We start from the raw sequence: 16,145 nt of genomic DNA, 5'->3' as shown, positions 1-16,145 counted from the left end.
AAGAATGCTACGACCTTGTTGCTCAAAATCTTCTGCTGTTGGGACAGAGCCTTCTTCTAGGCCTGCTGGCAACGACTTCAGCTTCTCTGGCATTTGCAAGGTTGGCCGTACTTTGCATTGCGCCTCTACAACCTTCCTGAACTGGGTATAGACATCAGGTAAACTACACAGGAAATAGAATTTAGGACATTTAAAAAACAAGATAAAATTTTGATTGCACATAAATCATATGAGCTGGTAGCATATTACAGACACATGTTTTTTAGGCTTTGTTCACATTAACATCACCACTTCATTTCATAACAGAGCAACACCACCTATACTGGTTCCGTTGTAACAGAGCAAAGACGAAGTACTCCATGGACTTATAAGGGTAGACATCTGGACTTCTCTGGGGTTCTGCCATTTCTCAGTGATAATAGTGCTGAAGACTGCACTGTTGTTGCTGTAATGGCAGTGTAAGGCTACTTTCACACCTGCGTTCGGGTGTCCGCTCGTGAGCTCCGTTTGAAAGGGCTCACAAGCGGCCCTGAACGCAACTCTCCAGCCCCAATGCATTCTCAGTGGACGCGGATCCGCTGAGAATGCATCAGTCTGGCAGCGTTCAGCCTCTGCTCCGCTCAGCGAGCGGACACCTGAACGCTGCTTGCAGCGTTCGGGGGTCCGCCTGGCCGTGCGGAGGCAAGCGGATCCGTCCAGACTTACAATGGAAGTCAATGGGGACGGATCCGCTTGAAGATGACACTATATGGCTCAATCTTTAAACGGATCCGCCCCCATTGACTTTCAATGTAAAGTCTGGACGGATCCGTTCAGGCTACTTTCAGACTTAGGTTTTTTTTCAAACTATAATGCAGACGGATCCGTTCTGAACGGATACAAACGTCTGCATTATAGGAGCGGATCCGTCTGAGCAGACATCAGACGGACCCGCTCTGAACGCTAGTGTGAAAGTAGCCTAAACGGTGGCTCAAGTATGGTTTCAGAGGAGGTCTAATGATTAGATGATTTAGCAGTATTTAAAATAGACAGTCTCCCCATATTATAGCAGTGAGGATATTTCCTATGTCAGAACTAAGCGCATAGTTGTTTATAGGAAGCTGTAAAAGCAAAAACAATAGTGTATGTTTTCTGGAATAGTAACAATGTTCAGTTAGGCTGGGTTCACATCTGCACTTTTAATGGAGTTCACCATATCCGGCATAGCCAGATACCACTGTATTGCCGAATCCCCACATTCACCGAAATGGGATCCGGCCACTTTCCAGCATATATGCCAGCTTTCAGCCGGACAAAAAAATTCAGCGTTTGGTATTTTTTGTCCGGACAAGTCAGCGTGTATGCCGGATACAGTGAATTCCGTCAGTTGGTTCCTCCACCGGAACAGACTGCCGGAGTCAAAAGCGCAGATGTGAACCCAGCCTTACTGGTTTGTCAGTATCAATGTTTTCAGTCCTTTTATTTTGCACAGGAATAAAATGTGATAAGAGCAAAAGGTTTTTATGCAAAACTGCAGAAAAAACAATGGACCAAACGGGTCATTTACATTACACTACCTGGAGATATGTCTGAATGGTAGATCGTCTCTGTGATACAACGTGGACCCCCAGATTGTATGAAACTTGACTCCATGCTGAGTGCAGACTTGTTTCACTGATTTCTCTACGTCCAGCTCCTCCTTTGTTGCCTAAAGAAAAGTTATTGGCCATTATTTCCAATGCAAATGATTGGAAAAAGTAAAAATTACTGTATACAACTACAGCCTTCAGGAACAAGGTATACAACTACACAAAGTCATCAAATGAAAGGGGTTGTGACAGGAATATATGCTGTTTTAACATAATTCCGCATGAAAAGCTAATTACTTTTGTAATTTACCTTGTGTTACACAAACGCTCCAGTTAAGAGATTTTCTCTTTACTTCATAATAATAGCGCCCCCTGGCGTTTACTTTGCATAGTAACATCAATGGAATGCACATGCTCAGTTCCATCCTTCAACTGCCACCAGCTTTATCTATTGTTAGGACCTGTATCTTGATAAACATTTCTAAAGCTGACCAGATACATGAGAGAACATGTGAGCTGAATGCTCATTCTGCCAACAACTCTCTCTCCCGATCCAGCCACACATACAGTCAGTTCCATAAATATTGGGACGTCGACACAATTCTAACATTTGTGGCTCTATACACCACCACAATGGATTTGAAATTAAACGAACAAGATGTGCTTTAACTGCAGACTGTCAGCTTTAATTTAAGGGTATTTACATCCAAATCAGGTGAACAGTGTAGGAATTACAACAGTTTGCATATGTGCCTCCCACTTGTTACGGGTCAAAAGTAATGGGACAATTGGCTTCTCAGCTGTTCCATGGCCCGGTGTGTGTTATTCCCTCATTATCCCAATTACAATGAGCAGATAAAAGGTCCAGAGTTCATTTCAAGTGTGCTATTTGCATTTGGAATCTGTTGCTGTCAACTCTCAAGATGAGATCCAAAGAGCTGTCACTATCAGTGAAGCAAGCCATCATTAGGCTGAAAAAACAAAACAAAGCCATCAGAGAGATAGCAAAAACATTAGGCCTGGCCAAAACAACTGTTTGGAACATTCTTAGAATGTAGGAACACACCGGTGAGCTCAGCAATACCAAAAGACCCAGAAGACCACGGAAAACAACTGTGGTGGATGACCGCAGAATTATTTCCCTGGTAAAGAAAACACCCTTCGCAACAGTTGGCCAGATCAAGAACACTCTCCAGGAGGTAGGTGTATGAGTGTCAAAGTCAACAATCAAGAGAAGACTTCACCAGAGTGAATACAGAGGGTTCACCACAAGATGTAAACCATTGGTGAGCCTCAAAAACAGGAAGGCCAGATTAGAGTTTGCCAAACGACATCTAAAAAAGCCTTCACAGTTCTGGAACAACATCCTATGGACAGATGAGACCAAGATCAACTTGTACCAGAGTGATGGGAAGAGAAGAGTATGGAGAAGGAAAGGAACTGCTCATGATCCTAAGCATACCACCTCATCAGTGAAGCATGGTGGTGGTAGTCATGGCGTGGGCATGTATGGCTGCCAATGGAACTGGTTCTCTTGTATTTATTGATGATGTGATTGCTGACAAAAGCAGCAGGATGAATTCTGAAGTGTTTTGGGCAATATTATCTGCTCATATTCAGCCAAATTCTTCAGAACTCATTGGACGAGCTTCACAGTGCAGATGGACAATGACCCAAACCCAAAGCATACTGCAGAAGCAACCAAAGAGTTTAAGGGAAAGAAGTGGAATGTTATTCAATGGCCAAGTCAATCACCTGACCTGAATCCAATTGAGCATGCATTTCACTTGCTGAAGACAAAATTAAAGGGAAAATGCCCCAAGAACAAGCAGGAACTGAAGACAGTTGCAGTAAAGTCCTGGCAGAGCATCACCAGGGATGAAACCCAGTGTCTGGTGATGTCTATGTGTTCCAGACTTCAGGCTGTAATTTACTGTAAAGGATTTGCAACCAAGTATTAAAAAGTGAAAGTTTGATTTATGATTATTATTCTGTCCCATTACTTTTGGTCCCTTAACAAGTGGGAGGCACATATGCAAACTGTTGTAATTCCTACACCGTTCACGTGATTTGGATGTAAATACTCTCAAATTAAAGCTGACAGTCTGCAGTTAAAGCACATCTAGTTAGTTTCCTTTCAAATGCATTGTGGTGGTGTATAGAGCCAAACATTTCAGAATTGTGTCGATGTCCCAATATTTATGGACCTGACTGTATGTATGCTGGGGAGGGAAGAAAGCAGCTTATCTCCCAGAGAACAAAGGATGGGGCAACCAAAATCCTATCTTCCCTGACGTCAGCCATCAGAATCATACTGACAGCGTTATGTCAGTATGATTGCGTTACAGAAAGGTCAGGCAGAGGCACACAGCATTATCAGTCATTATGATGCTGTGCACTTCTGTAGTTCAGACCGCACGGTCCCTCTCTCACATGGAGCACGATTCCCGCAAGGGACACGCTCGTGTGAAAGAGCCCTTAACCCCTTAGGGACCCATGACGTACCGGTACGGCATGGTTCCCGAGTCCTTAAGGACCCATGACGTACAGGTACGTCATCTATAGTTCCGATCACCGCCGCCCGGCAGGCGGTGATCGGAACATGGTGCCTGCTCAAATCATTGAGCAGGCACCACGGCTAAATGCGCGGGGGGGTCCTGTGACCCCCCCGTGTCAGCGGTCAATTCAGACCTGCAGTTTGCGGCTTTTACCTGGTGCAGCGGCGGTGGTTGGCGGTGCCATCGGGTCCCCATGGGGCTGTGGGGGGGACCCAATGGCATAGAAGGCAGCGCGCTGCCTTCTCGTGACGAGCCTGCGAGATCCAGCCCCCTGGAAATCACAGGCCGGAAGCTGTATGAGTAATAGACACAGTATTACTCATACAGCCAATGCATTCCAATACAGAAGTATTGGAATGCATTGTAAAGGATTAGACCCCCAAAAGTTCAAGTCCCAAAGTGGGACAAAAAAGAAGGTGAAAAAAAGAAGAAGTTGAAAAAATAAAGTTTTCCCCCCAAAAAATTAAAAGTTTCAAGTAAAAATAAACAAAAACGTAATTTTCCCCAAATAAAGTAAAAAAAAAAATGTGTAAAAAATAAGGGGGAAAAAAATTATACATATTAGGTATCGCCGCGTCCGTATCGACCGGCTCTATAAACATATCACATGACCTAACCCCTCAGATGAACACCGTAAAAAAAATTAAATAAAAACTGTGCTAAATAAACAATTTTTTGTCACCTTATATCACAAAAAGTGTAATAGCAAGCGATCAAAAAGTCACACGCACCCCAAAATAGTGCCAATAAAACCGTCATCTCATCCCGCAAAAATCATACCCTACCCAAGGTAATCGCCCAAAAACTGAAAAAATTATGTCTCTCAGACTATGGAAACACTAAAACATGATTTTTTTGCTTCAAAAAAGAAATCATTGTGTAAAACCTACATAAATAAAAAAAAAAAAGTATACATATTAGATATCGCCGCATCCGTGACAACCTGGTCTATAAAAATATTATATGATCTAACCTGTCAGATCAATGTTGTAAATAACAAAAAATAAAAACGGTGCCAAAACAGCTATTTATTGTTATCTTGCCTCACAAAAAGTGTAATATAGAGCAACCAAAAATCATATGTACCCTAAACTAGTACCAACAATACTGCCACCCTATCCCGTAGTTTCTAAAATGGGGCCACTTTTTTGGAGTTTCTACTCTAGGGGTGCATCAGGGGGGCTTCAAATGGGACATGGTGTGAAAAAAAACAGTCCAGCAAAATCTGCCTTCCAAAAACCGTATGGCATTCCTTTCCTTCTGCGCCCTGCCGTATGCCCGTACAGCTGTTTACGACCACAGTTTTGTTTGGCTGTTAACCCTTGCTTTGTTACTGGTAAAAATGGATTAAAATGGAAAATTTGCCAAAAAATATTGAAATTCTGAAATTTCATCTCCATTTGCCAATAACTCTTGTGGAACACCTAAAGGGTTAACGACGTTAGTAAAATCTGTTTTGAATACCTTGAGGGGTGTAGTTTCTTAGATGGGGTCACTTTTATGGAGTTTCTACTCTAGGGGTGCATCAGGGGGCTTCAAATGGGACATGGTGTCAAAAAAAACAGTCCAGCAAAATATGCCTTCCAAAAACCCTAGTTTGAAAAGAAATTTGAAAAGAAAAATGCAATTCCGTCATTGTTTTGGGGTTTTGTTTTTACAGAGTTTTTTATGTGCTAAAAATTACTTGATTACAGCAATAACAAATGTAGGTCGTTTTTATTATGTTTTACTGACTTTACTGACACCCAGAATTATTTTATAATTCCAACTACAGAGTTCTGTGACAGCCTATTTTTCTGGGACTGTAGTTTTTATTGGTAACATTTTAAAGTACATATGACTTTTTCATCACTTTTTGTGTGTGTGAGATTTTTTTAAATATTTTTTTCCCAATTATGGCATCTACTGTATGGGAAAAATACATTTATAATTTAATAGTTCGGACATTTTTAGACTAGGCAATACCAATTATATTTTATCGTTTATTCTTATTTGATTGTATTACACTGCCTTCAACATTGTAGGCTTAAGTTAGGCCCAGGAGAGGCACATCACACTTGTGGTCTACAGCGGACCAGAAGCAGTGAAGAAGAGGGTGCTAGATGCTGGACCCAGAACGCCCATGACACATATGCGTCTTGGTTCCGGTTCCGTTCTGACCACATCAGGATGCATCCGTTCCGTTAGGATGCGGTTATGTGAAATCGGAATGGAACAAACTGGATCTGTCACTAAGTAAATTAAAACTGGAGATGAGAAAAAGGGGGAGTTGCAGGCGAAGTGTAGTCTACTTTGTTCCGACACCTCTTGACGCAATACCACAACCACAGCAGAATATACTAAATATCTTTTAACTGAAAATAAGATGACAACGAGTTTCAGAGTTACAAGACTCTCCTTTCAAGTCTAAAAATAGGAGTGGGGGGGGGGGGAGCAATAATAAGAAATGCACAAAATATGTAAATGCATAACACAGTTTATATAAATAAAAGCAAAAACAAAAAGGTAATAATATAGCTAAAAATATAGGACATAACTATAGGGGGGAACGTTTCCACAGTCAGCTACACAATGATTTTTTTATACTCTTACTTTTATCTGTATATTCAATTGTGTGTTATCATTTGCACATGCTACATCATTTTATTTTCATTTATCTCATCAACCACTAACTATACTAGCTTGTAGCCTTAGGCCTCATGCACACGACCGTTGTGTGCATCCTTGGCCGTTGTGCCGTTTTCCGTTTTTTTTCGCAGACTCATTGCATTGACTTTCAATGGGTCCGTGGAAAAAACTGAAAATGCACCGTTTTGCAGCCGCATCCGTGATTCCTGTCCGTCAAAAAATATGACCTGTCCTATTTTTTTGACGGACAACGGTTCACGGACCCATTCAAGTCAATGGGTCCGTGAAAGAACACGGATGCACACAAGATTGGCATCCGCGTCCTTGATCCGTGGCCGTAGGTTACTTTCATACAGACGGATCCGAAGATCCGTCTGCATAAAAGCTTTTTCAGAGATACTCATATCCGACAGTATATTCTAACACAGAGGCGTTCCGATAGTGATGGGGACGCTTCTAGTTAGAATATACTACGAACTGTGTACATGACTGCCCCCTTCTGCCTGGCAGCACCCGATCTCTTACAGGGGGCTGTGATCCGCACAATTAACCCCTCAGGTGCTGCACCCGAGGGGTTAATTGTGCATATCATAGCCCCCTATAAGAGATCAGGGGCTGCCAGGCAGCAGGGGGCAGACCCCCCTCCCTCCCCAGTTTTAATTTCATTGGTGGCCAGTGCGCCCCCCCCTCCCTCTATTGTAATATCATTGGTGGCCAGTGTGCGGCCTCCCCCGGCCCCCCCTCCCTCCCTTTATTGTATTATCATTGGTGGCCAGTGTGCGGTCCCCCCGGCTCCCCCTCCCTCCCTCTATTGTATTATCATTTTGTAATATTGCTAAGTAACCATGGCAACCAGGCCTGCAGTAGCATCCTGGTTGCCATGGTTACCGATCGGAGCCCCAGCGATTAAACTGGGACTCCGATCGGAACTCTCCGCTGCCACCAATGATCGGGGGAGGGGGGCCGCACACTGGCCACCAATGATATTACAATAGAGGGAGGGAGGGGGGGGGGGCGCACACTGGCCACCAATGATAATACAATAGAGGGAGGTAGGGGGGGCTGGGGGGGCCGCACACTGGCCACCAATGATAATACAATAACGGGAGGGAGGGGGGGCCGGGGGAGGCCGCACACTGGCCACCAATGATATTACAATAGAGGGAGGGAGGGGGGGCCGGGGGTGGGGGCCGCACACACTGGCCACCAATGATATTCAAACTGGGGAGGGAGGGGGGTGTGCCCCCTGCTGCCTGGCAGCCCCTGATCTCTTACAGGGGGCTATGATATGCACAATTAACCCCTCAGGTGCAGCACCTGAGGGGTTAATTGTGCGGATCACAGCCCCCTGTAAGAGATCGGGTGCTGCCAGGCAGCAGTCATGTACACAGTTCGTAGTATATTCTAACTAGAAGCGTCCCCATCACTATGGGAACGCCTCTGTGTTAGAATATACTGTCGGATAAGAGTTTCACGATGTAACTCATATCCGACAGTATATTCTAACATAGAGGCGTTCCCATGGTGATGGGGACGCTTCAAGTTAAAATATACCATCGGATTGGAGAAAACTCTGATCCTATGGTATATTAACTCCTGACTTTACATTAAAAGTCAATGGGGGACGGATCCGTTGGAAATTGCACCATATTGTGTCAACGTCAAACGGATCCATCCCCATTGACTTGCATTGTAATTCAGGACGGATCCGTTTGGCTCCGCACGGCCAGGCGGACACCAAAACGACTTTTTTTTCATGTCCATGGATCCTCTAAAAATCAAGGAAGACCCACGGACGAAAAAAGGGTCACGGATCACTGACCAACGGAACCCCGTTTTGCGGACCGTGAAAAAATACAGTCGTGTGCATGAGGCCTTTTTAAGAGGCCCTGTATATTCTCACAATTGTATCTGACTGTTGAAACTTCCCCCTATGGTTGCCCAACACAAAAAGGTGAGCACAATAAGCCAAATCTACACTTACGGGTTTTATGCTTATTACCCCATGAGCGCCTTTCCCTTTTTATTTTTGCCATAGTTTTTGCCTGGGTTTTTAGGATCCTAAAAAAAACGGATCCGTCACCATTGACCATCATTGTTTTGAGTGTCTGGTCACAAAATGGAATGCTGATGGAAAGGAAGGCATCCTGAACTGATCTCTTTCTATTCAGAATACATGGGGGCAAAACAGAACTGTTTTGGCCCGGTTTTGATTTTCACTGCCCTATCTCAAAACCAGAATGCCAAAATGCATATGTGAAAGTAGTCTTAGTCTTTTTTTTTCCCTGCCCAGCCACATATTCATTGCTGTATATGCTGGGAAAACTCCCAGTGTGTATATCAACTTATTCTTTAGGGCTCCATTCTCCTAACAGAGGCCAACAGACTTTTAGCCTCCAGCAGGGCAGTATAGATTGCCATACGTAGCTTTCAAATGTATAGGAAGCCACAGCAGACTATGCTTTCCTACACAGAGGGTCACCACAAAAAGGTATACTTCATGATAGAGACCATAGATCTATTCTTCTGAAATACATGTGCCAAATACGAACCCCTCTTCAGTAGAACGACTATAGGAACCACAAATTGCCTAGGATAAGTCGACACATGCGGTAAGTGATTACATCAGACAGCATTGCACATACAGAACATACCTCTTCTTGTAGAACCACTGCTGAAACTCCACCTAGCTGCTTGATTAGGTCCTCAATAACATCTTCAGGTTGTCCTCTTCTGAGTAACAGATTGCTGGGGGAATATGGGGATAATAAGAGTAGATATGGAAAGTACCATATGTTCCAGCCATAAACTGAAGTCTTACCTTCCCTTTTTCTGGAGTGTGTTTCTTAAATCCTGTACAGTTTCTAAAAGGAACTTCAAGCGATGGGGTCCTGTCTTGGGAAAATTGTAGTAATGTGTTCCCAGATAGTGTCTTGGATCAAAGCAGTAGAGTGGGACAATATGATCTGCATTCCTGTGAGCCCAGAGCAACACCTACAAGGTACAGGAAAATCACTGCATCATGTCTTCCGCACACAGGTACGACAGTGAGATCTCTGCGGGCCCAGCAGTCACACAGGTACGACAGTGAGATCTCTGCGGGCCCAGCAGTCACACAGGTACGACAGTGAGATCTCTGCGGGCCCAGCAGTCACACAGGTACGACAGTGAGATCTCTGCGGGTCCAGCAGTCACACAGGTACGACAGTGCGATCTCTGCGGGTCCAGCAGTCACACAGGTACGCCAGTGAGATCTCTGCGGGTCCAGCAATCACAAGGACAAAGGGCTGCTTTAACCACAGGGCCAGTGGTGCTGATGGAGGAGCCATATTTAAATGCATTTGTATCCTCTGGATGCTGATAAAACTGACCAAGCAACCCCCTCCCCTGCCTTCGGCCAGATTTACTAGTAAAACCGCAGGTGGGTGTAGGACAGGACCTGCCAGATAAGGTTATAGGACCAGATCTGTGCAGGTCCTCAAACTAGAGAAAGGAGATGCAAAGTCCCATACAGAAGGAGAGGGTGAGCCGCTATGTAAGTGTCTGGGGCCTGATCTAGGGTCTGTATTTGTTTCAGGGGATCTGTATTTAGGGGGGGTCGGATTTATTTAGCTTGTGTTATGTTTTTGTACATTACTGCTTTGTGTCATCATATTCTGAGACCATTAAAGGGGTATTCCGGTTGTTCCAAGTTATCCCCTATCCACAGGATAGGGGATACCTATTACATCGGTGTAGGGCCCCTACTGATACTCAGAACAGGGGCCCCGTACCCCCTATGGCTCCCCTGAAATCAATGGAGCGGCCGGTCGGGTATGCATGCGACCACTCCATTAATTTCTATAGAGATGAATGGAGCAGCCACGAGCATGTGCAACCGGTCACTCTGTTCATTCCCAGGGGGCTGCAGGGGGTACGGGGCCCCTGTTCTTGTGGTCGGTGGGGGTCCCAGTGGTAGAAACCACACCAATCTAATAGTTATCCTCTATCCTGCAGGGGATAACTTCTAACAACCGGAAGACCCCTTTAACTTTATTATTTTTCCATTGTTGGAGCTGTGTGGGGCTTGTTTTTTGTGCCTTGAGCTATAGTTTCATTGTTACCATTTTGGGGTACATGTGACTTTTTAATTACCTTTTATATCATTTTTGGGGGGAAAGGAGGGGGGTAATATTTCAAATGGTAGGACTTTTATGGTTGCACAATACCAATTACAAGCTGCAGCTTGTGAATAGAGAAAGTATGAGATAATTATTATATCTTTTTAAATTTTCGGCTATTAGAGGGCTTATCCGGTTATTAATTCTCCCTTTAATACTTGTCTTTTATTTTAACATTTTTAAAATCATTAATAAACATTTTTTTTTTAAATTAAACTTTAATACTCGCCTAGCGTAGTCTACTATACTATTCCATACTGAAGTATACCTGCCACGCAGGAAAGAACGCTCATCAAAGTTCTGTAAAAACAGCCCTTTAGCGCTTTCTCTGTACAGTGGGGCTCCTGACCAGGCAACGTGCAGAGAACTGCCACCCAGTTCCTCAAGACAGTCCTATTATACCTATGTTTAACCCTCCGTAGCTCAGCTGTAACCCTGAGACCCCCGTAGTTCTACTAACCAGGTCTTACAGCATCATAGCCCTATATAACGAAATCACATCTGGAATTTGGATAAACATGGGTTGCAATACAAGGGCAGAGGTGCAGAGAGAAAATCTGAAGAGCCTACAGAGCACCACTAGCTCTTCATTACTGTCACCGGGGGCAGGTGGGGTGCAGATCGCCACACGTATTCTACCCCTCACCACTGACAACCGCATCATATAAAAGGCAGGTGGTTGTACGCCCTGTGGCATTGGAGGCACATCCCACGGCTATGACATGTATGTACCGCTCAGTACTAGGCCACTATATACACCAAGAAGAATCTCACAAAATGACATCATGCTTAAAATACAATGGAGGAGATTTGTTAAAACTACTGTAAAGTAGAAGTGGATTAGTTGCCCCCAGCAACCAATCAGATTCCACCTTTCATTTTTTTCAGAGCTCCCAGTTTTCATAAATCTCCCCCGATTATTTTTTTTTTTCTAAAACTGAAAATTCAACACTATTGTGACAATGTATATGGCTGTGGTGAGGGAACTTCAGCTCTGCTACATCTGTTTATGTAATACACAGGCGCACACGTGTAACACAACCCCGCCCCTGTGTTACACAAGCGCAATCTGCACCAATAGCGTGTCACTTTGTAAGCAGCTTGGACCAATAGCCTGTCACCTGGCAGCTTGGACCAATAGCGTGTCACTATGTGAGCAGCTTGGACCAATAGCGTGTCACTATGTGAGTAGCCTGGACCAATAGCGTGTCACCTTGTGAGCAGCCTGGACCAATAGCGTGTCACCTTGTGAGCAGCTTGCACTTATACACCGCTGTTGTATAACCGCCTTGTTGTGTAACGGCAGACCTCAGAAGAGCCCTGCGGACACTCTCAGTGACTACATGGCAGCCCTCGTACCTCATTGTCGTGATATCGCAGGTCATTCCTGAGCAGGCAGATGATTGTCCGGCTCAGCGCCGCCATTTTCATCACCACAAATTCTGCACACTAGGATTCTCCAACCAAAATAATAAACTCACTCTTGTGACCCGCCTTCTGTGGTGACGTAAAGCCACGCCCACTTCCCCAGAAGGCGGCAGTCCACATATAGCCACTAGAGGGCGATCTGCCAGGAACTCATGGCTTTAGGCCTCTTTCACACTTGCGTTGTCCGGATCCGGCGTGTACTCCACTTGCCGGAATTACACTCCGGATCCAGAAAATAGCAAGTGTACTGAAAGCATTTGAAGACGGAACCGTCTTCCAAATGCTTTCAGTGTTACTATGGCACCCAGGACGCTATTAAAGTCCTGGTTGCCATAGTAGTAGTGGGGAGCGGGGGAGCGGTATACTTACAGTCCGTGCGGCTCCCGGGGCGCTCCAGAATGACGTCAGAGCGCCCCATGCGCATGGATGACGTGATTCATGCGATCACATGATCCATGCGCTTGGGGCGCCCTGACGTCACTCTGGAGCGCCCCGGGAGCCGCACGGACGGTAAGTATGCTGCTCCCCGCTACACTTTACCATGGCTGCCAGGACTTTAGCGTCCCAGCAGCCATGGTAACCACTCTGAAAAAGCTAAATGTCGGCTCCGGCAATGCGCCGAAACGACGTTTAGGTTAAGGCCGGATCCGGATCAATGCCTTTCAATGGGCATTAATTCCAGATCCGGCCTTGCGGCAAGTGTTCCGGATTTTTGGCCGGAGCAAAAAGCGCAGCATGCTGCAGTATTTTCTCCGGCCAAAAAACGTTCCGTTCCGGAACTGAAGACATCCTGATGCATCCTGAACGGATTTCTCTCCATTCAGAATGCATTAGGATAATCCTGATCAGGATTCTTCCGGCATAGAGCCCCGACGACGGAACTCTATGCCGGAAGACAAGAACGCAAGTGTGAAAGACGTTTATAAAGTAAATGAGTATTTATCTAGTGTCACTTTTTTTAAAAATAATTATTCTGTTAATACCCACCATGTAAAAAACTGTGGTGGATCAGTAGGCTGATCTGCCTCTGCCTGCAGCTCTTTTTTGGTAGTTGAAATGCTGCCAAAAACATGCACAAAAACGCTTGCTATTTTAGCTCTTCTACATACCTCCCAACTTTTTGGACGGTCAAAGAGGGACACCTAGGCCTCTTACACACAAACATTGAGTGCCCATGGCCGTATGCGGCGGGTCCGCAATACACGGGCACTGCCCCGTGTGCACTTCCCATCATGGATGCGGACCCATTCACTTGAATGGGCTCGCAATCTTGGATGGATCACGGACCCATTCAAGTTAAATGGGTCTCGATCCGTCCCGGCCGCCGCATGGATGTTGCCCGTGCATTGGGGACTGCAAATTGCACGGAACGGATGCACAACATTTGTGTGCAAGAGGCCTTAGGGTGCCTGCACACAATGCGGATTGCGTGTAGTGCGTATTTTCGTGCTCAAAAAAACTGCAGCGTAATACAGTGCCAACGAAGAATATGAGATTAGACAAATCTCATATACACTCAGCTTTTTTTTTTAGGTGCAGAGATTAACCAGCTGTGCAGATATAGAAATCCACAGCAGCATGAAAATTTCTCGTACGTTTTTCTTGTGCGGATTTCGCCCTTTTCAATGGAAGTATGAGATCTAATTAATCACCAATAGGTCAAAATGATGTAACAATTACTGTCACTGGGATACTCAAAAATTAGATCTATACCACACTGAAAAGAGTAAATACACATCCCATAAATGTAAAAATTTGTAGTCTTTATTCAAAATAATCACAATTTAATCATAATCCAAATAATATTACATATAATTAATAAGCATATAGTGAATATATCGAATTAATAACAACACCTATACTAAATATATACACTCACCTAAAGAATTATTAGGAACACCTGTTCTATTTCTCATTAATGCAATTATCTAGTCAACCAATCACATGGCAGTTGCTTCAATGCATTTAGGGGTGTGGTCCTGGTCAAGACAATCTCCTGAACTCCAAACTAAATGTCAGAATGGGAAAGAAAGGTGATTTAAGCAATTTTGAGCGTGGCATGGTTGTTGGTGCCAGACGGGCCGGTCTGAGTATTTCACAATCTGCTCAGTTACTGGGATTTTCACGCACAACCATTTCTAGGGTTTACAAAGAATGGTGTGAAAAGGGAAAAACATCCAGTATGCGGCAGTCCTGTGGGCAAAAATGCCTTGTGGATGCTAGAGGTCAGAGGAGAATGGGCCGACTGATTCAAGCTGATAGAAGAGCAACGTTGACTGAAATAACCACTCGTTACAACCGAGGTATGCAGCAAAGCATTTGTGAAGCCACAACACGCACAACCTTGAGGCGGATGGGCTACAACAGCAGAAGACCCCACCGGGTACCACTCATCTCCACTACAAATAGGAAAAAGAGGCTACAATTTGCACAAGCTCACCAAAATTGGACTGTTGAAGACTGGAAAAATGTTGCCTGGTCTGATGAGTCTCGATTTCTGTTGAGACATTCAAATGGTAGAGTCCGAATTTGGCGTAAACAGAATGAGAACATGAATCCATCCTCTGATGGCTACTTCCAGCAGGATAATGCACCATGTCACAAAGCTCGAATCATTTCAAATTGGTTTCTTGAACATGACAATGAGTTCACTGTACTAAAATGGCCCCCACAGTCACCAGATCTCAACCCAATAGAGCATCTTTGGGATGTGGTGGAACGGGAGCTTCGTGCCCTGGATGTGCATCCCTCAAATCTCCATCAACTGCAAGATGCTATCCCATCAATATGGGCCAACATTTCTAAAGAATGCTATTAGCACCTTGTTGAATCAATGCCACGTAGAATTAAGGCAGTACTGAAGGCAAAAGGGGGTCCAACACCGTATTAGTATGGTGTTCCTAATAATTCTTTAGGTGAGTGTATGTTCTCCATGTTTAATGTTAATAGTAATTATTAATATGGTTTTAATTATGAGACGCTGCTAAGTATGAACCTATCTATATGTAAATTACTGTATTATAGATCCATTCCACAGAGTCTAAGATCATTTTCCTTTAGAATCCAGTGATGCCATTCTTTTTATCACTTTGTGTCACGACCATGGTTATGGTCGCGACTCCTGGATCTGCATGCAGTTGCCTGCGGTTTGGTCTGTTGTCAACCACATGGTGAGGGCTGCTGGTATGTTGCCTCACGTGTGGTTGCCGCTGGCAACATGTTTGTACTTGGCAGTATAGCAGCCTGAGCTGTTGCTAGGCAGCTTGCTGTCAAGTGCATGCGGTTACACCTGGCAACCTGTCTTTATACAGGTGCCTTTTCTATGCCTATGTCTGGTGTGCACTGTGACATTTTCCTTTCACTAGTGGCTGCCCGTGGCAACGTGTGGTGTTGTACATGTGGTGGCAGTGTCTCGGCCTTCTGGCTGTTTCCCAGGACATGGTTGCCACGCATGTCGTTGCCTGTGGTAACAGCTGCAGTGTGATGTTTGTTTGGACACTTTCCCTTGCCTGGTGTAGGAAGGGTTAACTCCCTTCCTTGTGTGTGAGCACTGGGTGTGGCCATTTGGGGCTATTTAGCTCCTGCTGGATGCCAGACTCTAAGGGGTACTTCAGCCATGGTTAGCTGGAGTCATCCTCCTGTCCTGAGCCTGCCTGTCCCTGTCAAAGTGCAGAGGGCATGGCAGTTGCAGAGAGACCTGAGCCTCTAGGTGTAATGGCAACTCCCCTATTGCTCCTAGAGCCACACTTGCATATATTAAAACTTAATTTATCTGAGCTATTCAGGCACATATGAACATTGGA

At 44.8% G+C, this 16,145-nt stretch overlaps 1 protein-coding gene across 1 annotated transcript in view; it reads right to left on the bottom strand.

The window, feature by feature from the left end:
* Positions 1-12,410, bottom strand: part of LOC121001521 (cryptochrome DASH) — a 43,074-nt gene extending 30,664 nt beyond the window's left edge. Inside the window, exons 1-5 of the mRNA XM_040432623.1 lie at positions 12,274-12,410; positions 9,576-9,748; positions 9,409-9,502; positions 1,557-1,687; positions 15-163 (exon numbers count right to left, since the gene is read on the bottom strand). Of these exons, the coding sequence (XP_040288557.1) occupies positions 15-163; positions 1,557-1,687; positions 9,409-9,502; positions 9,576-9,748; positions 12,274-12,345 (619 nt within the window). The 5' untranslated portion in view covers positions 12,346-12,410. The remainder of the gene's footprint in view (positions 1-14; positions 164-1,556; positions 1,688-9,408; positions 9,503-9,575; positions 9,749-12,273) is intronic.
* Between the last annotated feature and the right edge of the window lie 3,735 nt (positions 12,411-16,145).

This window comes from Bufo bufo, chromosome 5 (genome assembly GCF_905171765.1).
Source record: "Bufo bufo chromosome 5, aBufBuf1.1, whole genome shotgun sequence".
Taxonomy (NCBI): Eukaryota; Metazoa; Chordata; class Amphibia; order Anura; family Bufonidae; genus Bufo; species Bufo bufo.
Note: the sequence above shows the minus strand (reverse complement) of the source record. Positions and strands in the feature narration are given on the sequence as shown.